The following is a 26,112-nucleotide window of genomic DNA, read 5'->3' as shown; positions in this document are numbered from 1 at the left end:
CGCTATGTTTTGCTCCTCAGCCAATCTTATATTTGATCCTGCTCCAGTATTTCTTTCTCATTTGTCTTCTTTTTCTACAGTATTGTTCTATATTTTACACTTAATGATCTGTAATCCTAGAATTAAGGCGCCAACGTGTGGTCGGTCGTGCTGAGGCGGTGCGATTATCTGATGTTGCAAACTCACCGTTTTACATACTTTGAAACAGTGAGATGTACAATTCCGACCTTGAAAATAGTATTAAGATCACACCTTTCTTTTAAGTTTTCTAATTAATTGGTGCATATTGAACCGAATACATAGATATGTGTAATTTTATCAAATATTGAATATTAAGGGGACAAAATCGACCCGGTGAAGTCTTGAGATTGAGGGAAAAGGGGACTATATAGCCGTGTATTGATTTTATTTATGTAACTGTGAAGTAACCTTATATCCGGCCTGACGCACATGTTTTTACGGGCAGTCAAACTTTTCACCAAATCTGGGAAGCCGTTACAAACCTCATTTCATGTTCTGGGTGAAAAAGTGTAAGGCAAAGTACATTATATTTCCCGTGCAACTAATACAGCTTCGTCGACCAGTAAAACTTTAGCAAACTTTTCCTTTGTAACGTAACCCAAATTTTGTGAAAATGTCTGAAGATTGGGATGAAGAGAGTGCTGCTCCAGTGTTCGAAAGCACAGGCAACTCTGTCCAGGTACACACTTAACCTCTCCTTTCTATACATATGTCACAGGAAGTGAAGTGATAGATTGCAATATTGATAACGCATTTTGCACGGGCGTCAAAGGGGAAACTGGCGGGGATTTTTGGACACGGGAGATAGGCGCTCCTGGAAGGCGCAGCCGTCGTAATTTGCACAAACTTGTCTTGCACACCCCAGAGATTGACATGCCGAAAGACAGGTACATGTACTTGGAAAGTTAACCGTGCAGTGATGTAAAAAGGGGAAAGGTATGGCATGGCCTTTGTCCTCTTGGGCCGTAAAAGCCCAAATGCAGTGTTTTTCCAGCTTTATCTCTTGAAAGAGGAGAGATGAAAGAGGAATGCCCTCTGCGTAGAAGTTAGGGTATATCGTCCAGAAATCGTCATGCAAATTTAAATTATGCAAATTGAGGTTTTACTAGGTATAGCAAATATAATTAAAACTATTATATTACTCACTGCAAGAGTTTTTCAAATTTTTTGCTCTTATCCATGTAGCAAACATGTTAACTATAAGCTCACTCAAATCATTCACACTTCATACTAGCTGTGAATACACCTGCTTAAAAATGACATGTGAAAGTGTAGTGGAAGAAAAATTACCGAATAAATTTCTGATGTGCAGAGTAATGGCTTTGGAGGCTTTGATCAGCCCAATGAAGAAAAATCAGGTGGATTCGGAAGCCGCTTTGGAAGCCGAAAAGGCTTTGGCCAGTCAGGTGACTCTGGGTCTTCTGGCTTTGGTAGCAGAGGTGGGTTTGGAAAATCATCAGGTGGTGGTGGAGGTAAGTATTTTTTATGGAAACTTTGTGTCCCATATTTTTACATCACAATACATTTTATTCTGGTACTTAGCCCGAGCTCCTGCCATGATAATTTTCAATCCACCAGTTTAGGCAGAGGAGGATTTTTATGACAAGTCTTTTATGATAAAGTGATATCAGCTTCAAATAGAAAGAGCAATCAAAAAGACCTTTCAGTTTAACCCTTTCACCCCCAGTTTCCTGTGTACAGGTCCAACTTTACCATAGAAAACAATGGATTTGGGACAAACCATGGTGGTGAAAGGGTTAAGTCACAAATGGAGAATTTAGGCGGTGTTCCTGTCAGTGACTTTTGTCAGAGGAAAGTGAGAAACTTCAGTGTAACATACCCAAGACGTGTGTTTCAGCATTCAGATTTTTACAATGTTTCAAGTCCTCATAACGTGTTGACTTATTTTGAAGCCTGTTGAGTAATTTAGGTTTCCACTGCTGTTTTTGTGAAGATTGGAAGTTTACACAGGGTATTGCTGCTATGTTGAATCAAATGTTTGTAAAATTTTAGGAATTTTTTCTAATCCAGATCTTTGTATGGTGACCAACATTTTGTGATTTAATGAGTTAAAGGCTTATTGGGAAAAGTTACAGCATAAGTTTTGAACCCTAGTTAAGATGAATGTAAAATGTAAATATTATCAGCAGTCAAGATTTCTAATCAGGGTCTGACCTTTTCACCTATCATTGTTTTTCAGGTGGACGTGGATGTTTCAAGTGTGGTGAAGAAGGCCACATGAGTAGAGAGTGCCCACAAGGAGGCAAGTCTTTTTGTGTGTCCCTGTGTATATTATTTTAGTCTCCCTAATAGTGCTAATTTATGACAATATCACTGACCGGAAATACTACGCTGTTTTTTTGAACGTTAAGATTTGTTGTGCCCGATTAACAATGTACCTTAATATGAGAAGGAAATTATTTGTGAACTTAAAAAGCAGTCAATTACTTAAAATACATTACTCTATGAAACTTCTCAATGCTTCCAGTTTTAAAAAAACCCGCAGTGTTCGAATTCATATTGTGACAATCCAGTCCACACCAAAGATGAGAGCTGGTAGAGATTCTGGAAAGCCTTGTTAAAAATGAAATAGTATCATCCTTTCATTTGCCATCCTTATTTTCAGGTGGAGGAGGAGGAGGGGGTGGCCGAAATTGCTACAAATGTGGGGAGGAAGGACATATCAGCAGAGATTGCCCCAGTGGAGGTAAAGATACTGCAATGCACTGATATCATTGTCATGAAAATAAAGGAGTTTCTTTGTGAAACCATTGACAAGTAAAACAGTTGTTTCAAAGTTTTCAGTCAAACTTGTCAAAGCTTTTAGGTTATCAAAAATATAATCTTGCCATTCATCCACTGAGTAGATTCATAGTATCTAATGAAGCATTCCATTCAAAAAATGCTTGATTATCAAGTTCGGTGTTGACCAGAAATGACAGAGTTTCTGCACTTTGCTGTCCTTAAATTCAGGTGGAGGTGGAGGTGGCAGCCGAAGTTGCTACAAATGTGGTGAAGAGGGTCATATGAGCAGAGATTGCCCCAGTGGAGGTAAGATCAGCATTTTGCAATAAGTGATGTTATGGCTATTAAAACAAATCTTTTTGAAAAATTGAACTGTTGACACATTTCTGTCTCAATTTTAACTTCCAGTTTAGAATGGGTTATGATCTATGGTAAGTACACTCTGTTGTAGACTCAGTACCAGGAAATTGTTGTAGACTAAGCACCAGGAAAGTACAGCAAACTGTTTCACAGGAATGCCATAAGTGGGTGTTCATGGATACTAACAGGGACAACGTTGGCCATTTTTCATGAATTTTGTTTGATACAAGACACTAATTATATTGTTCAACATGTTGGAAGATGATGAATGGGTGACCATGCATATATTCAACCCCAATTTTAGACACAATACATGAAACCAACACAAAGAATAAATGGTCATGACGATTTATTCATTCTCACGATGGTTTCATTTATCTAAAACCAGGTCGAATATATGCATTGTCACCCATTAATTAAGTATCTTTCAAAATGTGAAACAATATAAAGTGTCTCGTATCAAACAAAATTCAAAAAAATGGCCAACTTTTCCCGTTAAACAGGAACTTCCCCTATAAATGCCGGATTACAGTAAATCTATGCAAATGTAAGAAAGCCACGCTACTGATCCTACGTGCCGTGTTTGGCCCAAGAATCGTGTCATTTTACAGTGTTCAAGCTGTTTAATGTCACCGAATGTCGTATATATTGTCTATGAATATACAGCGAATGCAGTCAGGTCGAAAATAAACTTTGAAAATGTCGTAATTTTTGTCAGACCCGGCATATATTTTCAACAGTGTGTTCCGGAACGAGCATTTGACCCCCATTTGCAAATGTCACGACAGTGTCAATCATGAGTATTCAAATTTATCACGTGGTCAGAGCGATGTTTACCCCACTGGCCGAGACAAATATAACGCACCGACTTATCAGAGCAATGCAATTAGATAAAGATTACGAACAACAAGTGCTAACACGCATACAGGGAAGGAGTCCACGATACACGGTTTTCTCTCTTTGGAGCATGTAGTGGTCCTGAAAAGGAGCGTTGGCATTTGGTCCTGAGAAGGGCTGTTTTTGTGGTTATAATACCACCTGTGTCCCAAATAAGGAACGCCTTGGGGATTTGGGTATAAACCTCGAACTTTGGTAAGCACCCAGTCGCGCATTTCCCTGCGGGTGAAGACGTCGTTTCTGTTAGTCAAGGCATGGCATTTCTTCTTCAGATATCTTGGATCTTTCCAGCCTTGCTATTTGTCTATCAACCGCCAAAAGTCTTTTTACATGCTTCTTCTCAGGCCGGGGTTGTAATGCGAACCCAGGGATGCGAAGGAGCCATTTCTGCTCCCTTGCTGTGACGCATGGCTGGCGAAAACAATGTTGACATTCGGGCAGCCCTTCATCTCTCTGTACTTTTGGCGTTGGCACTTCCGGAGGAGGCAAAATCTCTGTCTGCACTACGTTTCCATCTGCCTGTCTCTGTACTTTACTTGAGCGTTGATCAATAAGACAAAGCTCCCATCCTGATCGAGCAAAGAAAGCGCGGGTTGCTTCCTTTTGATCTTCGGATAGGAAAACTCAGTGTGTGGGATAGGCATAGCCGTAGTTGTTACCGTTGCAAACGACCAACAAGAAATGACGCTGAAACTTAGTACCAACGGCTAGCAAGTCATCATATTCATGACAAAGATGACGCATAATAAATCAGCGTTTAGATTTGCACACGTTTTATTGCAAGATGTGACAGCAAGTCTTACCATGTCGTTACTAGATAAAAGTTATAGAGGTATAGCATGACAAAAACGTAAGGCCTAGAAAATTAAAATAAAAAAAACAAATATATAAGTGCTACTTCACTGTATTCTCGTACCATAACTTGAAATTATGGAGGACATTGCCAGCTGATGCTATTGGGCATTCGGCTTTTCCGTTCACGTCCAATTTTCTCACGGTCTATTAGTCTAAGACAACAAATTACACCTGTGTACCCTAATCAAGACACAGATGTAAACATGTGAGCTTTGGATACCCTACTCGTGACACAGGACATGTTCCAGAAACGATTCACACATTCAGCTTGCGTCTATAGATTGCCAACTTGGAGGGACCGTGCTTCTTTGTACCGTTTATCAAACTTGATACCAATGCCTGTCGATCCGTGTCGACAAATGTTACTAGTGATTGACGAAAAGCGGGCAAAGACGCATCTGTCTTTTCATTTTCGACAGTGTCGAAACGTTATCAGGCTTCGGAACTTAAGTCACCAGATAAACGAAAAATGCAAAAACTGCATGGACAGACAAGCGTCATTCGCGAGTATAGACAACTCTTGACGGCGATGTATCCGAACAAGCTTACTCGCGCGATCGCGGCGAACTACACCACAGCGTCATGAAAATTGAAATATCAACGCTCGGATTTACAGTATTCCAAGTCTAAGTTTCAATGTCAATGGAAAACTTTAAGTTTTGTTATGGTTTGTCACAAAATTTATGCATCGTGCGAATTCCTGTAGGCATATCGTATCGTATGCAGTCAAAGTTTACGTTACCTCAACGTACATTTCACCTCAATTACGTCACCCCGGGGTCAAAATCCTGCCAGTGACAGTCACGCTTCACTTCGTTATGGTCGGTGTTGTGTCCCATTGTTTGTGAATTTGCGGCAGTTGTCGGACGCTGCCAGCGCTGTTTATGTTTTCAAATAGAAGGCGAAAATGTTGCCTTTGATTCATTCCTTATAACAACTGAATTAGTTATACATAAGATGTCATCATGCTGTAGTATACAACGAAGTTTTAGTCGACGTTACCCTGACTGCAGTAGGCAGACCTCAAGCCCGGGACCTCAAGTTGGACGGGGTTTACTGCGGCCATAAAATGATCGCGTTCAGTTTATTTTACCCGTGGAGACAAATTCCTTGTTCAGGTTTCCATTACATTTAGACGGAAGGTGATAATTGAATGCTCTAAATCCCTCTTAATCGGTAACAGATAGTGTTTACCCCTCCATTAACCATCGTCCACACGTGACTTCGAAAAATCCCGCCCAGTGTATGTAAATTATGAGCGTCATGAATAATCGCTCTATTGTGCGCCCACGGTCCTGTAAGTTCCTGTTTAAGTACTGAGCAGGTAATACAGCTGAAGTTCCATAACTTAAGGGTTGTCATAAACACAAACAGTTTTGTTTGGACTCTGTCACAATCTAAAAGCAAAATTTGAGCTCCCATTGAGTGACAATCTGCATACTACAACGACCTAAATAGGTGTACAACTATGTATAATGAAGTAAAGATTGCAAGCAGACAGACAATGCAGTTCCAAGTTCAAAACTCCACTACTAAATCAGTGATTTACACAGCAAGGAAAACAATACATAACTTGCCGGTAGACAAATGGTTGGTCAAAATTTTCAGAATAGGAAATATTCATATCACAGCCATGCTATCTTCTGGGAAGATGAGCTGATGGATCATTCATGAAATCTTGACAACATGCTCCTGATTTTCAAGTTCTCTTTCATGTGGAAATTAAATACTTCTGCATTTAAATGCAGGTGGTGGAGGCCGGAGTTGCTACAAATGTGGCGAAGAAGGACATATGAGCAGAGAATGTCCTAGTGGAGGTAAAATCAGTAATGTTTTGATGTGTGGACAGAGAGTTGCCTTTAAAATGTTCCTGAAATACTCCAATGGTTGATTGGAAAATGTGTTTGCATTGACCTGATGTGTACATTGCAGTTGCAGGAATGTTAGTTAATCTGTGACTTGAGTCTCAAGCAGTGGCTATCTCATAGCACACATTAATTTGCTCCATCACCCAGCAGACAGTGCTATAGTTGCAAAATGCAATAGAGGCTGGAGGGCTGCCGTTACCTTTATTAGTAGTAATTAGGATTTGGAAAAGCTTTGTAACATTAGGCTGGTTTCAATCAATCCTGTTTAAGGTAGCTTTCCACCTTTGCGACGACCTATTTTCAAATGTGAATTTTGCCATCAAGATGTGTACTTTTACCCAAGTATTATATATCACCTGAAAGCTATTTCTATGAATTTTTTTGTTTTATCAAGAAATTAGTGTGCGATGAATATTTTTGAAGATCTTAGTGAAAGTGTAAAGAAAATGGGTGGTGTTCACGTAAAAAAGTTTAGGTCTGAGCGGAGAGGGGCTATTGTTTAGGTGTTAACGGGCAATTGGTCTTCAGAATACTAGCTACAAAACCGTGTCTCAGATTTTGAAAAAGGCCTTAGTTTTTTCACATCGTTGAGTCAAAGTTTATCCACCGATTAGTCTTACAATGCCGCCTAATTAAGCAGCAATAACTCGACTTTAAAAATCTTCATAAAAAACTGAGACACGGTTTTGGAGACAACCTACTTGACAAACGTCTGTGAAAATCTGGTGAACTTCCGTTCACGCGTTCTCGAGTTAAACTCTTTTGAACGTGCTGCAATGTGACAAAATGGCGAACTGAGAAAAAGGCGATTTAGTAAATTGGTTCGGGTTTTTCCTTTTGAATGGCAATAAACGATGTACTCAACCGACAAAATACTAAAACCAGATAGTGAAATAAAAGTGTTCAACTTCAACAGTATATTCACACATTGAAATCAGTGTCAACGGTCGAAATGAGGCTAAAAAGGATGATTTTGGGAGCGTTGTACTCTTTTTAGAGCGCAATCTACACAGTAGCTGATGAGTAAATAAACTTGGGGAGTGCCAGGGAAGGGATTATGCATAATCTGTTGACTGATTAGTTGTAAGGTGTAAATAGAGTATTAACTGTTCGACCTAACTGTCGGAACTGCTACGGCATCTCGATGCCGTCTACACGAGCGCTTGGACTAATTACCTCCATGACAAGCGTACACTACAGTGTAAGTTTATGGCAGCATTCGATTCGACCTCGAAACGACTCACGGAATGAAAGCGAGCCCGATGAGTGATATAGGGAAAACAATATTGGCTGACAACAAAAATATCTGCGTTTGTATGTGGATGTACATTTGCGGTGTCTGTGATCATGGAGATAAAAAGAACAGCTCCATGCTGTGATTCATTACGGTTAGAGTAACCGAGGATTCTAGTGAGCAGCCATTTTTAGATCTTCACGCGCCTTGAAAACCGATTAACACTAATCAACTACGAGCATTTCTGAGACAATAGTTCGTCCTCACTCTGTACAGCATGAGCAAATCGCCTGTCGGCGGCATAAAAGTCAAAGGAGAGAAGTTGAGAAAACATGAACGTACATGAACGTACGTCATTTCATCAAGCGCAAGTTGCATGCGATAGACCGCTAGTCAAGCGTCATACGTCACAGATAGATAACTCTCTGCTGTTTTTCGTATCCAACATGATTACCATCGATTCCAGGCGAATATGATATCAGACCCGTCTTCATTACATGTAAATCTCAGGATTTAGGATGGTGTTTTGCACTGTATTCAAGTAGTTAGCCCGTAAGTGTCTCATTCAATGGTTTACCGACCAATGATGACATGTTGATGAAAACTCAGGGCGATTACGTTGTGACGGTCAAATTCATATTGAAATTTGTCTTCGGTCCTGCAGCATTTTGGCTACTGCCATGATAACTGATAAAAATGTTGTCGTGTCCATTCCCATAAAATCATTTGATTCATATTCGTCCGGTGTACGATGAACATTTGTTAGTCTACGTATGTTTTTACCTTGTCAAGGTCGGTAACGAAATGGGACAAGGAAAAACGGGACAGCGGGATTGAAACGACTTCGACATTATCAGTTCACTGCCATTGTGCCAAAACGTCTGCAAACCAAAGCAGATATTGTTTTGTGGCGTGTGATTTCTGCATCGCTACGTATTTTGCCCTGGGAAAATCTCCTGTCGCTGTCTTGAAGCCCATGCAATTTGTTTCCACCTTGTATTTTCTAATCCCAAGTAGTTCCAGTGCCGCGGTTTCTGATATTTCATTTTATTCATAAATTGTTCAACTCACTCAGTATTCTCATCGAACGGACAATGTCGGGTTTCTAGACCTTTTGGCGCAAAGTCGTTTTGGCCGCACAATTTCCGACGCCAAGACGTTTAGGCAACGCGACCAAAGACGTTCGGCACTACCTGGTTGGGGGAACTCGTGCCAAATGTTACAAATCAAAACACTGAGAAGTATAGTCTCAGAATTCACATGCTCTAAAGTTTGTGAGAACATGGTGAAAAACCGTGAGAAAAGAGTTTCATATCATTTTCAATAGCAATAGCCACCGACACTGCCAAAGTTTGAAAAGCGGCGCCTAAACGGCACTGTAAAAGTCATACTGGTCAGAACGCAAAGGTCACGCTTATGAATATGACTGGTCTGTCAGTTGCTTTGAAGGGAAAAAAATAAATCGTAACGGGGGTGTCGAAATGTCTTGGGGCCAAAAGAAGCCGAAAGAGGCCGAACGTTGCTTGAATATTGAAGATGTGAAGGGTGTCGGTTGCGGTATTCAAGTGTTCCCGCTGTCACCAAGGCCGCCAGTGGAACGTACCATTTATGTATACGGGACAGCCTCTTCAAAGATGTTTAACATTACGAAACTTATCCACCACTCCTGGTGCTTTTACAAAAGCACGAAAATGTCCCAGATAAAACATTAAGTGTGTGGGCCATTGTACCGTCAACAATGTCACAAGTCTGACCTTGTCCGATTGTGTCGATAAATTGTGATCTTTTGGGAGCGGCCACCCTATGAGAAAAACGGTAATTCCCACCTTTCGCCAGGTACACTCTATGGTCTTGACCCATGCAGTGAACGGTAGGTGTTAATGGGATTTTCACAGCGCATGTTGTCTAAGTGCATGTGAATACTGTGACGCTGACTGCTTAGCGTAATCCCTTGTCAATCAAGACTTAACGGTTGTCTCAAACGCCAAAATCTACACCTGTGCCTCTCGTACATTTTTATTCCAAAATTTCACCCAAAAACAGGAACTTCACGACCAAGATATTCTACACACAAGGAAGATCGATATTATAGGAATACTTTTCAGGGATAAAAGAAAAATCGTGTTTTTATCTCAAAATACCAAACAAAGGCGGAAAGCTACCTTAAACCAAGTGTACTGTTGCAGGAGGTATCTGTTGAGTTAGTGACATCTTCAAATATGCCGTATTAGAAATTGAATTGAACAAGCCTTTTTGGGGGGTTGGTATTTCAAAAATGAATGTACACATGTGACAACATGTTGACATTCGACAACACATCGTGATAGATTTAGCTCATGGAAGATAGTTTGTTGTAAAACTTCATCAAAATCAAGCGTAATTTCAATAAAATTCAGTCTTGTCCCTGCAATTGCAAACTTGACAGTAGAAGTATTTTACTAAAGTGGTGATTAAGGTGTGATGTGGTGAATTATTTCCACTCGGAATATTTCTGTAGGAGGTGGTGGCAAAGGCAAGAGTGGTGCTTGCTTCAAATGCGGTGAAGAAGGGCATATGAGTCGCGAATGTCCCAACGGCGGTGGTGGTGGTCAACGTCGTGGTGGATTCGGCAAATCAGATGGTGACTCTGGAAGTGGTGGTTTCGGAAAGCCTCGTGGTGGATTTGGACAATGGAACAATGATTCCGAAGATAAACCACAGGGTGGATTTGGTAGGGGGAGAGGTGGATTCGGCATGGCAAATGGTGATGCTGACAAACCTAAAGGTTTGGAGGATTTGGAGTGAGTTGTTACCACACTTTAACCTGTTCACCACAGTGGTTTGAACCAGTCCCATTGTTTTCTGTGGTAGTACTAGTGAGGGAAATGGGATGAATAGGTTAAACATCACACTGTCATTGAAGTAACCCACATCAGCCTCTCTCGTCACTTGTTTAGACCAGTTAGTGTTTTAATTTGTGTTGAGTCTGTGAGACACGAGACTAGTTTCATATAAGCTACTTGTGGCCACTGAAATCATACAGAACCCAGATGTTGAAATGTGAGCAGAATTATATTTCTTTTCTTTCTGTTTCAGAAACGAGGTGGATTTGGAAGCAGTGATGATGGTGATGAGATGCCAAGAATAGGCGGTGGATTTGGAGACAAGTCGGACAAGAAGTCAGGTGAGCTGTATTTTAAGTACTCATTAACAAATTTAAGGGCAGTGTAGTTTTTGCCAGAACTGGATGAATGTCACAAGCATTACAAAGAAAGGATTTTGCTGAATATGGACAGATGATTTGCAGAATCTCAGAAGCTCTTAGTCACATGGTTGGCTGAAACTCTTGAATTATTCCTAAACAGCCAATCAGCTATTCAATAGCCCTTATTTCAGACATTCTTTGCACATTGCTAGAACATCATGAACATCAATGCATGCTCATGAGCACAAACGTTACCTATTTGGTACAGTGTGCAACATTTGATCTGCCATGTTGGATAATATCATTTGTAGATCCTTGATTTTAATGTTGGTTGTTTTTGAAGGTGGTGGCTGTTTTAAATGTGGTGAAAGTGGACACTTCTCAAGAGAATGCCCAAAGCTGCTGACTCGAGCGGTGGCGGCGGCGGTGGTGGTGGAGATGGTAGCTGCTTCAAATGTGGAGAGAGCGGACATTTTGCCAGAGAGTGTCCAAATGCCGAAAAGAAGGAAGGAGGCGATGGTGAGTGTGCTTAAACTGAAAATGAATTTAACTGTGAATTCCTTGTTAAATCAAAATTTCAAAATAATTTAACCCGAACTGTAACCACCGGGTATTTTAAACAGGAGATGTTTGTAGTCTGTGCATGTTCAATCAGAGATGATAGACAAGTGAGTTGTCAGTTACCGACTTTGTGGCATTTGTCCCTGTACAGATTGTTTAAAATCCACATAAAATCAAGGAACCTTTTAGTCACTGAAATGCTGCCATCTTTATTTTTGTTGGAGTAAGTCTATGAAAAACAAGTACAACAAATATACGTATGTCTTCAGAGTCTTCTAATGCCCAAATACATCATATGAAACACATATATATACTCTCTGAGGTTCAAACTTTACATAATGGTGACAGATTAACCCTTTCCTGCCAGACAGTATCACCTCCCCATCAGCCAAGTCAGTGAAAAGCGGTATTGAGCCAAAACATGACGTATTTTCGATCACCCACTTGGCTTGGTCTGTTATAGCATCTTTAGTCCAAAAAAATCAAGTTTACAGTATTTATGTTTTCAACAGCCTTCAAATGTACAGTATTATGTTAAAATACACCATATGGAATATGTTGTGTTTCATTAATTTTAACTATCTTGACCTGGTGGTGAAATATGGACTTGGCAGGAAAAGGGTTAAACTGGCAGGAACATGGTTGACCCTTTTGCCACTATGGTTTTGCCCAACCCCGTTGTTGGCAGTGGTGACTGCGGACCTGTCAACAGGGAATAAGGGATGCATGAACTTGTTAGGACAGACCACTTCTGATCAGTCTTATCAAAAGTCTTGAGACTTGCGGAGACTACTTTGAAGGGTTGTGTTCCTTTCCTCACTACAGTAAATTTAAGAAATATTTGTGAGAAAACTACCATCAGAAGGGAGAGAGACAGCCATGTGGTGCTTTCTTCTGTGTGTCAGTTGGCAATAAGCGTAATTCTTTTATTTTGCAATAGGTGACAGACCTGCACCCGTGACATACATACCCCCTCCCCCGCCAGAGGAAGAGGCCGAAATATTCAAGTCAATAGAAACTGGCATCAATTTTGACAAGTACGATGAGATTCCTGTTGAATGCACAGGTAAGTGTCAGATTTTCAAAATATTATACCTCTACCTTAATTGTGTCAAGTGCTAAGTGTTCTTGGTCAGATTGTGAGGTGTATTTGGCCACAAAGAAGTTTGCCATTTTCGTGACCCTGCTAGACCTTCATTAAAGAGTTTCCATTGGTATACGGTTCCATTGATTTAACATTTCACATTAGCCAACCATGTGACAGAATTCCTCATTCCATTACAGACGGGACTCAGTTTCAAGTGAAAACTTCATACCGGTATCTTTCTTACAGCTTAATGTTGAATTTTATAGACAACATATCGGTTTAAATACCATGACGTACAGTCATTTTGATCTTGTTCATGGCATGTTTTCCATATAACCACTCGATTGGCTTATGTCCTAAGACAAGTTCTGCAAATAATGACATTATGCTTCACGAGTACTTCAGCCACATAAAAGGCCAACCAATTGATAAACTTCAGGAAAAATTGATTTGATTTTATGCGTATGGAAGCAACTACATCCTATTTTGCCGAGTCAAGAGAGTAAAATCTTGTTTTTTGCAGGAAGAGATGTCCCAAAGTTCATTTCGTCATTTGAAGAGGCTAACCTATATGAAACATTAGCCAGCAATGTCAAGAAAGCCGGCTATTTGAAACCAACTCCAGTGCAGAAGTACAGTTTACCGGTTATTTTAGGTGGACGGGATCTGATGGCATGTGCTCAGACTGGATCTGGTAAAACAGTAAGTAATAGCCAGTGTAGAAAAAGAACTTTGTGAGAGATGGAATTCATTCGAAGCCAGCCTGTCTGAGAGAACGTTTGAAATGAATGTGGTTGTAGAGATATTGTCAGAGACTAACAACTGATACATCAGAAGAGACTGCAAATTATTGCTGATAACTCTTATATATAGTGTTTTCTGTATGTGGACTTCAACCATCATTGTACTCCATAACTCTGTGCAACAAGTTGAGAATAACTGAATTACATAAATTTGACATGTAATTTTCGATATCAAAAGTAGACTTTCATTTTCAGAATGGATTTTCAAATCAGTGAAGCGTTAGTGTAAAATTTCAAATTCATTTATTGCTTTCAGTTTTACTGGGATTCAACTCATGAAATTTGAATTTTATCCGCCAAGAATAACTATTAGTAGAAAAGCAAAAATAATTGAAAGCACTTTGCATAATGTGTTGTTGATGCAAAATGAAAATTCATCCGGTAACCTTTGTCAGTGTGTTGGTGCCAGTACCATGGCAAATTTTACTTGGGTTCCCCTCAAAATATCCGCGCAGTTCAGGAGAGGATAATGGACATGATACTGGGTTCCCATATTTACCTAGCTGCCAAAGTCTTAGCAATTAAACCACTTGCTTGCACTTAATTTCAGATTATATATAATGGTATATGTGTAGTAGTCCTTTATTCTTTGTCTGTGTAGTCCCCTTTGCTGATGCTCTCCCGTTTTGTACAGCAAAAGTTAGTGTTCTAAGTGAGAATATAGGACACATGTTTGAATGTACTTTGTCTCCTGCAGGCTGCCTTCTTATTACCAGTGCTGACTGGCATGACCAGAGATGGCGTTGGAGGCGGAGCATTTTCAGAAAGCGGTGCCCAAGAACCCCAGGCTCTGATAGTGACGCCGACAAGGGAGTTGGCCCTCCAGATCTTCCATGAAGCCAGGAAATTTTCCCACTCGACCATGATAAGACCGGTTGTGGCCTATGGTGGAACCAGTGTGCAGTATCAGCTGAGAGAAATCTCAAGAGGCTGCAATCTATTGGTGGCAACCCCTGGGAGACTGATGGACTTCATTGAGAAAGCCAAGGTAAGGATGTGAACATGCATCAGATGCATGAAGAATAGTTACTACCACAAGTAACCATCACCTGACAGAGGGGAACTTTGTCAGAAACCTACAATCATACTTCTGAATATAGATCAAAAGTCGAAACTGAACTACTTTAAAATGCCATCACCTGACTAAACCACAGGAAAAAACCTGATGGAATTGTTTTTGAAAAAAAAAATTATTTATAACATTTATTGTGATGCCACCTACATAAATTGACACTTTTGTTGGTGAGGCAGACATAGCTTAAAGCGCAGTGGTCGTCGCGCTGCGCATCCTCCTTAGGGGGTCCCCCTCTGTTGTAAACAAATCCAAGAACGCCGCACATGTTACGGGTTGATTGTAATGTTTGCGATATTGCCGCTTGTTAAAATGGCGGCTGATCTGTCACAAGCATACCAACTATCCAAATGTAACACGCAATAAAAGGTCAATTAATCGAAGTTAAATATCTGCTGAATATTGAACAATGATTGCACGCTGGATTGAGATCACATTTGCTCATGATTTTCTTGAATCAGTTGAATGGGGCTCGGCTACTGTTATCGCTCGAGCCATAGAGCTAGACGTACGCATGTATACGCCAACAGACTATCAACGACCGGGCTCTAGTTTTCGACATCGCTAGCAAGGACGAGAGCTTTCATTTCAAGAGGCCCGACAGGAGTACAAAGACAACAACCCAAACTACAGAAATCTACAGCTCGCAGAGCAATGCCCGCTGCAGCAAGAAGCATCTCTGCATCTGTTCCGTTCCGTGGTCTGTATGAACGTCCGTGTCACACCGGGTATATGACGCGCTACACTCGGCTGTGGAGAATCCAACTCAGCTACAAAGTTTTCCCCGTTTGGGGTGCAAACGAGAATCCGAGTACAGGTATCAAGTCAAGCGAAGGACCTTTCATAGGTCCTCTTGTTATGTGGGGGTTATCTCACTTGAAAGAGGATTCAGACCTACCCGGCAATCAGGAGGTACAACAACGAAGTTTGCTCAGCACCGGTAGGCTTACACCAGCTAGCGGTTGGATCACTGCCATGACCGTGCACAGGACCGGGGCACAGGATCTCTCGATACATCTATGCACGGTGTAGTCGTGCAATTTCCCTGCCAAATGCCGCGAAAACCCGCTCTTTTGTTTATTGTTCCTGTCATTTTACTATTTCTTACCACGTAATACTAGGAGAAGTAAGACATGGTGATCAACAGTTGGTTGTGGGCCAAGTCGTAGCGGGCCGGTACGTTGTGGGACCGGATTCTCTATATCCGTGTACGTCAACGCGGTGACCGTCTCCCAACAACATCTCACGTGTCCTGCTCTGGCTTGCCGATCATGGTCTTGAGTGTAATTTTTAGCTCCCATAGCCATATGTATATATGGCAATGGAAGCTATTCTTATAGGCTAGGAAAATGTCTGTATGTCTGTATGTCTGTATGTCTGTCAACATCAAAAAACTCCAAAACCGCTGCACATTTCATCTTGATATTTGGTGTGTACATGGATGATGGGCTGTAGATGAGATTTTGTTCAAATGAAGTTGTCATTGCCAAAAATATGCAAATAAGTGCCAAAAAAGGCGTTTTTGGTAAAAAATCTCCTTCTTCATAACCGCTGGTCAGACAGCTTTGATATTTGGTATACAGGTCCCTAGGGATAACCCGACTTGGATTTGTTCAAATTGTGATGAAATATGCAAATCTGTATTTTTAAGGAATTTTTTTGTCATTTTTGGTCAAAAATTTATTTCATCAAAACCTCGTCTGACAGCTTTGATATTTGGTATACAGGTCCCTAGAGATAGCCCAAATTTGATTTGTTCAAATTGTGATGAAATAAGCAAATCTGTATTTTTAAGGAATTTTTTGTCATTTTTGGTCAAAAATTTATTTCATCAAAACTGCTCGTCTGACAGCTTTGATATTTGGTATACAGGTCCCTAGGGATAGCCCAACTTGGATTTGTTCAAATTGTAATGAAATAAGCAAATCTGTATTTTTAAGGAATTTTTTTGTCATTTTTGGTCAAAAATTCATTTCATCAAAACCGCTCGTCTGACAGCTTTGATATTTGGTATACAGGTTCCTACAGATAAACTAAATATGATATACAGAATATATGATGAAATCTGCAATTTTGTATTTTTGGTGCAATTTTTGCCATTTTTGGTCAAAAAATGTGTTTCTCAAAAACTACTTGTCTGATGCCTTTGATATTTGGTATACAGGTTCCTGGGGGTTCTCTTAGTGTGATATAGTGAAATTTGATGAAATCTTCAATTTTGTATTTTTGGGTCAGTTTTTGCCGTTTTTGGTCAAAATATTTGTTTCTCAAAAGTTACTCATGTGATAGCTTTGATATTTGGTATACATTTTTATACATAATTATGATGAAATCATCAATTTTGTATTTTTGCAGCTAATTTTGCCATTTTAGGTCAGGCCATCCTGAAATGAGCTATCAAAGATCTCAACCTTCTTCATCAATACATATGTCACAAAACGTTGTCTCTCTTCATAACACAGCAGAGCTCTGTCGACCATTGGGTCGTTTGTTAGCTCCCATAGCCATATGTATATATGTTTACAAGTTTACATTTTATTGAAAATCTCAATAGCCACTGAGCAGATTAGATGAAAAATTAGCATGTAAGTACTTTGGGCTGACCTGAATGATTGTGCACATCTGGGTCAGTATCTTGGACTTGCTATTTTTCATGAATTTTTTTGTAATTTTCTCCCATTTTTGGTCAAAAAATCTTCTTCTCTGAACCACAAGTCTGATTGATTTGAAACTTGGTATGGAAGTGCATAGGAGTGACCTTCTCAAATCTGGGCAAATCGTGGTGAAATTTGCACATTTGCATTTTTTGGCTATTTTTTTCATTTTTGATCAAAAATTTTTTTTAACTCTGAAACCACACGTCCGATTGAGTTGAAACTTAGTGTAGAGGTTTTTACGGGTGACGTCAGTAAGATTTGATCAAATTCTGGTGAAATTTGTATAATTTTATTTTATTGGGGAATTGTTTCTATTTGTGATAAAAAAATCTTTTAGCTTGATTTTAGCTTGTTTTGATAACTATATGGGAGCGACCAGTGACATTGTCACTATTTTGTGTTAGGCATTGTGGCTTGTTACTGGTCTACAATATATAGGCACTGTTGATCATTTAATGATGTTATTTTTACTGTACTGTACATAGCATTGTGTACAACCAGCGTGACCGCACGCGATCAAACCCATTTGTTCACTGTGTCTGCGTGCAGTAAACTCAGCGACATAATGTACTGAGTGTAGTGTCCAATGTTCGTAGCTCTACACGAGTTTATAGATAGAAATACACCACTGAAGTTCGTTTCCGATCTTAATATTTCACTATTGCATGATGTTGAGTCTCACAAAGGCCTTAACAAGTGAAGGACTGCTCCCATCTCACTCCTATTGAAGTGGAGAAGACTTATGTTTAAAAAATTTATGTTTATCAACAAAATAATCACGCACGCGCAGCGCGATGACCACTGCGCTTTAATATACTACTAGCTGCTTATATTTTCCTCCATCTCATCCACAATTAGGTTGGTTTGTCCAAGATCAAATATCTGGTTCTGGATGAAGCAGACCGAATGCTTGACATGGGGTTTGAACCAGTCATCCGGCGATTAGTTGGCAGCCCCAATATGCCAAATAAGGGCGAGAGACAAACACTGATGTTCAGCGCCACCTTCCCTGAAGAAATTCAGAGACTGGCAGGAGACTTTCTCAATGACTATGTCTATCTGACAGTTGGTAGAGTTGGAGGAACAACCCCTGATATCGAACAGACTGTCCTTCAACTTGACAGCCAATATGCAAAGAAAGACAAGCTCATTGAAATCCTGAGTGATTTGGGTAAGTGTCATTAAGAGAACCGGTGATGTGAGACGTTTATTCTTGCTAAAACGCTTTCCACCCATCAAAACAAGCTGACCGTAGTTGTCTTTGCTTGATGTTTTCATCAGTTTATACTTTGTTTGAGTTTGACTCTTGTAACAGCCACTCACAAAGTGGATAAGTACATCTATGATGATGGAATGCTGTTTTGTTGACTTGAATATTTTCAATAGTATAATTCCTGTACTATCTCTTGTCTGTTTGTTTAAATTTGTAGGAACTGATCGTGTTGTAGTCTTTGTAGAAACCAAGCGAAACGCTGACTTCCTGGCATCATATCTAAGCCAATCTGGTTTCCCAACGACTAGTATTCATGGGTAAGTGGATCCTTATTTTTGCCAAAAATAGAATTTTGTTGTTTCTACTGTGCCTGTGCAATTTGAAAAATATTTGAAATTTCCAGTTAAAGGGTAGTTATGATGTTTCAAAATAAACATCTACATAGACACTATCAATTAACAATAACATACAACTTTACTCCTAATCAAACTGAACTTGTTAAAGATATTCCTATTTTAAAGTTCATTGACAATTGAAGGTTCATTCAACTAAATTCAGTTGGTTCAGTGGGAATTGTACTGACCATCTGGGAACAAATTGAATGGAATAATAGATGCTCTTTCTTGGTAATTGTTGTACATTTGGTTCAAATATAAGCTCATATGAGGTTCTTTCTCTCCAAATGAAGTATGAAGTAATGGGAAAAAAAACATCTCTAGGTTAAAAACTTTGCAGCTTGCTAAGTAGGCATTTTGCAGCTTGCATCAAAAATATTTTAATGATTTTGTGTTCATTCAGTGATCGTCTGCAGAAAGAAAGAGAAGAAGCCCTTGATCACTTCAAGAAGGCCATAACTCCTGTCATGGTGGCAACGTCTGTAGCTGCTAGAGGGTTAGACATCCCTGGCGTCAAGCACGTCATCAACTTTGACCTTCCTGATAACATTGAGGAGTATGTGCACCGTATAGGACGTACGGGCCGTGTCGGGAATCTTGGAAAGGCGACAACGTTCTATGAAACTGGTAGAGACTCTGCCATTGCAAGACCTTTGGTGAAAACACTATCAGATGTAAGTCGCACCTTGCCTCTGATTCCTTAGCATGTGGAACTATCAGTTTTAAGAAAGATTGCTGGTGTTTGCAACCTTTGTAACTTCTGGATCTTCAGTACTGACTCTGTTGTTTTCTTTGGTGCCTATGATAGATGTAGCACTGTGCATTCTCATCAGCAAATCACTTGTTTCTTTATTGATAACCATTTGTTGAGGAACGTACATTCTAGAAATCTATACTGAAAGGAAAAATGTTACCCACTTCTTGATCAGTTCCCCTCTTCTTTGCATTCAGTAATGTGAGCATCATAAAATTGTAGCTTTTATGGTGTCTTTCATTGCGAAGTATCCCAAAGAGATGGGAGCACCACTTTTTCTTGGCATATTTCTACCGTACTCAGTGTAACCTGCAACATGAATTGATCAGTAAAGAAAATAACAATATTCTAACTTTGGGCTGTCATTTATCTTATGAGTGTTCTTGTAGACCAGCAAATCCATGTTGTATTTGATCAGGCCAATGTCAAGATAATTTCCTCTTCAAGCAACTGCAGTCGTGTGCGGCGCTTTCTCAATTATGCACAAGGAAAGTGATCTCAGCTGTGCCCAAACTACTTTGTCCAACTGTAACTGCCCACTATCACGACTATGAGTGGTGACAATTTTGCAAGAGTGTTCAGCTTGAGAAATCGATCACCGTTTCAAACCAAACAATTTTGTACAGTAGACCAAGGGTAATAGAGACGAGAATAACCAAGGGTAATAGAGACGAGAATAAATCACTCTCTTCATTTTGGATAAATTACATGTAATTTTATTTATGACAATTATGTCACCTGTTAATTCCATTCCATCTACAGGCACTACAAGTCGTACCTGATTGGTTGGAAGAAGCTGCTGATCAGGCGGTTGGAACCGGATTTGGACCAAGAGGAGGAGGCAGGTTTGGATCCAGAGATGCTAGAAAGGTGAGAACAGTAGTTGAAATCATTATTTCTGATAAAGCTGCAAATCTCAAGAGTGCCGTAATATGTTTTCTTACTGTCACTTTAATGTCTATGGACAATTGTTTACACTAGTATGCATCTCAAATAGCTGTAAGTAAAATAATGATACTCAAGATTGTCTATAAAACTCAAATTCATCTGTGTGGAGTCCATCTTGCCCATTAGACCATGATCAGTAATATTGATGTTTGTTATCAAACGTGTGTGACAGTTATCATGTCTTCTACTGTCTACTTCATGATCCCCAAATGTCATGATTGAAGTTCCTGCTAACAGAGAAATCAGATAACCACCTCACACATCTGAAAAATTGTTCTTACTTCCGGTCGATTTATTCTCTTGTAGTAGCCCAAAGTTCTCAACTAATATATTTGTGTAAATTCTTTTATTCTGAAGGATGTTTAAGCCAGGTACACACTGTAAAATGTTAAATACAATATAAAGTGGTAACAGTAAAACATGCCATTGAGTTCATGCATTCAAAGTTATTGTTTTGTCCTGAGATATATACCATGCTTTTAAGTTTTTAACCTTGTTTGTTTATGTGCTTGTTCACAGCCAGGAGAATATGCCAAGAAGAACGATGGTGGAACTGGTGGTGGTGGCTCTGAAGCACCAAGCTTTGATCACTTGGAAACGAGACGAGGATGAAGAGTCCTGGGATTAGAAACATGGAAAAAGAAGCGTAACACGGAATGTTCAAGATTATAAGCCAATGGATTTAATCTTCATTTGTCAACAACTTTTTGATGAGATGATAATAATCGAAAGTTGGTAAATAACTTGAACATTGTTGGAACTTCAGTTTGTTCGGATTTGGAACTTCAGTTTGTTCTGATTTTGAAAAAATTATGGTGACCTGTGTTCCAAAGGGATGCATTCAAGTTGTTCCAGTTTTGATAGTTTGTTCGCAAGTTGTTACTTTCTGTTTGTTAACATGTTCTATTTAACAAGTATATTTAACTTTAACGCGTCTGCCTAGTACAGAGGATATGGACCAACTGCTGTTGTTTTGTTGATGTCAAAATGGACCAAGAAACTGGACTTTGTTACTGATGTCAAAAGGGATGCAATTCATTGGTATTATGAGAACGCTGCCCTCATTGGAATAATGTTGCAATGAGTTGCTATGGCATTACCGGACATCGTAGTCACATGACATGACAAAGCAATAGACTTCTGCCTGGCCTGGATATAAACACAGCATTGTGCTGATAAGATGGTATCAGCAACCCAGTACATGTATACCCAGGTCAGGGGCAACACAAAGACTAGAGGTAACAGTCTCAAGATTCAACTCATTCACTGCCAGGCCTTTGTACTTCCCTCTGTTGTCAACAATAGGCTGGTCAGACCATCATAGCAGGGAAATGGCAATGAAAGGATTGATGAGATTTACTGCAGATTACACATTTGCCGACGGTGTCGTGATGGTAAAGCTGATGATCAACATGCTCCTTCCCAAGAAGACTCTAAAAAGTGGAGAACTCTAGTGTAAAGGTAGCATCATGTCATGTTGAGTGACCGTGTTAACCATTTTGCATGATAAATGGTCCCCCAAGTGTCAGAACCAACTGAATGAAATGCGGCTTATAGAATGTGAATTTAGCTCTGTTGTAAGCAATACACTGTCAATGCATTCAGACAATCCTTAGAAACTGAAGTAGAATCAGAAGGAAACTAGGTGAAAAAAGTTTAATAGCATCAGCTGAACTGAATTTTTGTGTCAAATGGTGCAAGATTTGAGCAGGACAGCATGCTACAAGAAGGTCAAAGATGCAACTAAATATGTGTACACAATACAACAAAGTGCATGGCCATGTGCAAAGTGAACAGGTGGTTAAACATTGATGAAATAAGTCTCAGGGAAGTCTGAAGAGGCAAAATTGAAATAATGTAGTATGTTGCACTTGTGTAGCACTTCATTTTGGCAGCTATTACCAGATGTTTCACCTCTTCACAATGGTAATCATATAAAGTACTGTGCGCATTGACGCGATTTTATCAGCACAACAGTTCAGCCAAGGCACTAGGTAGCCTTCCCCACATGAACTGAGAGGCTAGTAGTTGTCTGATTGCCTTGAAATGTTCAACTGCATCATCATGTATTGACACTGTACAGAAAGATCGTATAGAAATGTAAGACTTTAAAACTGGTTTACGGGACAGTTCTGTAAGTCGTCAGTTCACAGGGGATGCTTTAGAGAATTGCATGTTCATCTTCAAAGAAGATCCATTACCAATCATGACACCAAGAAATTGTTTATTGTGCAAGACAGAAGAACTACCTCAATACGAAACACATGGCAGAATAAAAAAAACATTTGTTCTTTCATTAGTGGTCTGGTTGGCTTTTTTGTTCCAAGTACCTTGTATAAGAATGAAAGACAGCTTGTCTGAGTGCTGTTTACAGTCTGAAATCGTGTTCTCAGAAGAAGTGCATTGTTTCAAAATGCAATTTTGTTTAACATTTATGCTTTCTGATGGAGACCTGAACGTAATGAGTACATGCAAATACATGCACCACAAATATCAAAAGTTGAATATTCTATATCAAGTGAAAAGAAAAATGTTCCAAGAGCCGTTGTCTGACAGCTGTTGCTATTTGCCAGTAGGTTTCCATGAATGAGCTCATGCAGGTAATCTAAGACTGAAAAATTTGACCTATGGAAGTTCTGTAAATATCCACACACTTTGCCAAAACACTTTCTGTTATTTGTCTGATAGTTTTCAAATCTTTGAGAGGTCTGTTTGTGGGCAAGACACCATTTGAGTCCTTTCAGCTGATAAAAGAATATGCTTACATAATTTTTTTTGAGCCAATTTAAAGATTTTTGTTGAAATTTCATTTCCTCTGAAGCCAACTTCGATGCACAGGAGAAGATCAGGTCACATGCTGTCTTGTGAACAGGGATGTGATGTAGATGTTCTCGTTGACTAGCGCCCTCTAGTGGCCACCTTACTTTCCCAGTTGACAATGAGCTCGAGTTTTACAATGCTCATCGGTATACTGGTTGTGCTGAGGACAGGCTGTGGCTTAACTACCAGTAGTTTTGTCAGAGCTTGCATGCAAACTCAACTAGTATACATATAAAATATCTAGTATAGTTGTGACTTCCAAAATATTAATATGCAAGAGTAGAAATAAATCGTTATGTTTCAATTATCTAGTGTTTCTTCAAGTTATAGCACTGGAATGTTTCTAGTTTTGCAGCTTAGTTAGCAATTTGCGCAAGAGAATTAATGTAATCCAGAATATTACGTGCCACTTATGTACGTGCACAGAGTTTGTCTAAGTTAGGTTGATGAAAGTTTGAAAGATTCCCTGTGTTGGGATAAGACTGGGAAAGGCTGAAGACTGAGCGTCCACTTGTAACTCATGATTGCACACACTTTTACATGTAACTATACCGAATGGCAAGATCTGGTTGTCAGACAGTGCAGAGTGCTTGTAAAATTTGACAGCAACGGCTTTGCATATTGGACTGAATAATTGCTATACTCTGGAAGTTAATTCACAGATATATCTAATAACCCTTGGTTTTTCTAGTCTTAGAATTGCACCTAACATTCTATCACTCATTACGAACTCGAAGAAATATTTTCATCTATTGTTAAAGAATACATTAACAAAAACAATAGTATTTTCTTATTGATATATTTGGAAATTATTTGACCGATATTTTGTTATGTGCAGTTAGTTGTACAGTAAATGATTGTCTTACCGATCTCTTTGAAATCCGTTGACTATCTTTCGTTTGAAATGTATTCTTTATTGGCTCTCTCAGCATTGGATTTGATAAGGTCATCCAAAAACTATATTTTGGCTAAAGAAGCTATATGAATGGATGACGTGTTTGCTGTTTGAAGATGTCAACAGCATCTATATTGTCTACGGACGGTATCCGGTATGACGGTATCCGGTATGAGATTATTTTGATGACACTGGGCTCTGACATAATTTTTACGGTTAGTCGTTAACCATCTGGCTACAACACGTCAGACATGTAACTTGCACAACACTGTAATCTGTCTATATATGTTTTTAAAAAAATAACTGAGTCGTATATATATGTTGTCAAGCACAGCGCGGCTGGCAACACCGCACCGCGGTAACGGTTGTCAAGATGGGGCGACTGGTGATCACGTGACATGATTAGCATACCTGCCTTCTGACAGCTGCCCAGCTTGGTCGGCCATAGAATGTGTTGATATTCACTGCTGGCACAACGCGTGAGGGTCCGAGTATTTAACGTCTGAAATAAGACTGGAACAATTAATAACAGGTGGGTACATGGCTATTTTAGCAGCAGATCTTTAGTTTACACTCAGTGACATCGTGGCGAAGGTTTTATCAACGTTTACGCTTGTGTAAGAGCGCTGTCCCCAGCGACTTCAAATTATGTGTGTGTTACCGTACGATCGATTGGTGAAAATGGCCGGTCGATGGAAACTGTCGGTGTTCAGACAGAAAACGGCACGTCTTACATGTAAACTTGGCATTATTGTCATCTTTGCATGGTCTTTGCCAATGGCAACCTCTGTTTGTGCATGGATGTAAAAAATACATCCATGGTTTGTGGAAGCAACCATCCCATTGGGAAGCGAGATAACTTTATGACAGCGGGAACAGGTCAGGTTTGGGTGCAGTGATGTAACACAGTCTGCCTTCAACAAGAGAATACATACAGTATGTGGTGTTGAGTTGCTGTCAGAGTCCGGTCACCTTGTGGTTGCGACGCGTGGACATCTCGCACTTCCTGGAGTTAACAAACGCGTTCAGTTATTTCTATTACATACTCAAGTTGTACAGGTTGTTTAGCAACCACTTTCGTCGATAAGCAATTCGTCTTGCTTCGTTCAAAATAGGTGTGAATGTGTCTTTTCATTAACGACAGACAGGTATTCTCACACAATCGTAATCAGCAGACTTGGCTGCCTGTCCATAGTTGACTCAGAACCGTTGTATGTAAATAAACGTATTCACAACTTGACACAAGCAGTTTAAAATCATATCATGATGCTTTTAAACCCGGATATCAGTCAGCGGTCTGCATTATTAGCTCACATATCAAGCAATAAATGTTACATTTGTGTATTTGATTTACAATTTTATATGTTTATTTTGATTTAAATGAAGATCGCGAGTGTAGAGCGAGACATAATTCAATCACAAAATAAAAATTGTAAGATATGATACCCCTGTTGACCTCTAACAATTAGCTAAAACAATCATACCCCATGGCAGTAACAAAAAAGATTATGGTGAAAAGGATAAAAATTACAACAAAAGAAAAAGAAAGGAAAAGTAAAACCAAGCGAACTTCTGAAAGCATATCTGGTTTGGCTGATATTCAGATATTAGTACACAAAACCTTTTGTCCAGTATAAATAATCACCATTGAATTATTTATGAGAGGTACTGCTCACTGAATTATTAATTTCCAAGTTATGACGATTTTGTAATATTGCTAGTCACGTATTGGTCAGCCATGTG

The 26,112-nt window shown here is 39.6% G+C and overlaps 2 protein-coding genes across 2 annotated transcripts in view; both read left to right on the top strand.

Moving 5' to 3' along the window:
- Positions 1-420: 420 nt before the first annotated feature.
- LOC139138780 (ATP-dependent RNA helicase DDX4-like) lies at positions 421-21,421 on the top strand. The gene is given in 19 exon segments (XM_070707306.1): positions 421-700; positions 1,334-1,493; positions 2,222-2,284; positions 2,648-2,728; positions 2,995-3,072; positions 10,478-10,741; positions 10,744-10,760; positions 11,056-11,143; positions 11,508-11,563; positions 11,566-11,683; positions 12,666-12,791; positions 13,336-13,514; positions 14,313-14,603; positions 18,203-18,515; positions 18,775-18,874; positions 19,356-19,626; positions 20,469-20,576; positions 21,174-21,247; positions 21,249-21,421. Coding segments are annotated over 19 exon segments (2,487 nt in total). The 5' UTR covers positions 421-634; the 3' UTR covers positions 21,283-21,421.
- A 3,368-nt stretch (positions 21,422-24,789) lies between these two features.
- LOC139138778 (tubulin polyglutamylase TTLL7-like) overlaps positions 24,790-26,112 on the top strand; it is a 54,308-nt gene continuing 52,985 nt past the window's right edge. Inside the window, 1 exon segment of the mRNA XM_070707303.1 lies at positions 24,790-24,901. The gene's annotated coding sequence lies outside the window, so the exon portion shown is untranslated.

Source organism: Ptychodera flava, chromosome 8 (assembly GCF_041260155.1).
Source record: "Ptychodera flava strain L36383 chromosome 8, AS_Pfla_20210202, whole genome shotgun sequence".
Classification (NCBI taxonomy): domain Eukaryota; kingdom Metazoa; phylum Hemichordata; class Enteropneusta; family Ptychoderidae; genus Ptychodera; species Ptychodera flava.
This window is presented reverse-complemented; position numbering and strand designations above follow the sequence as displayed.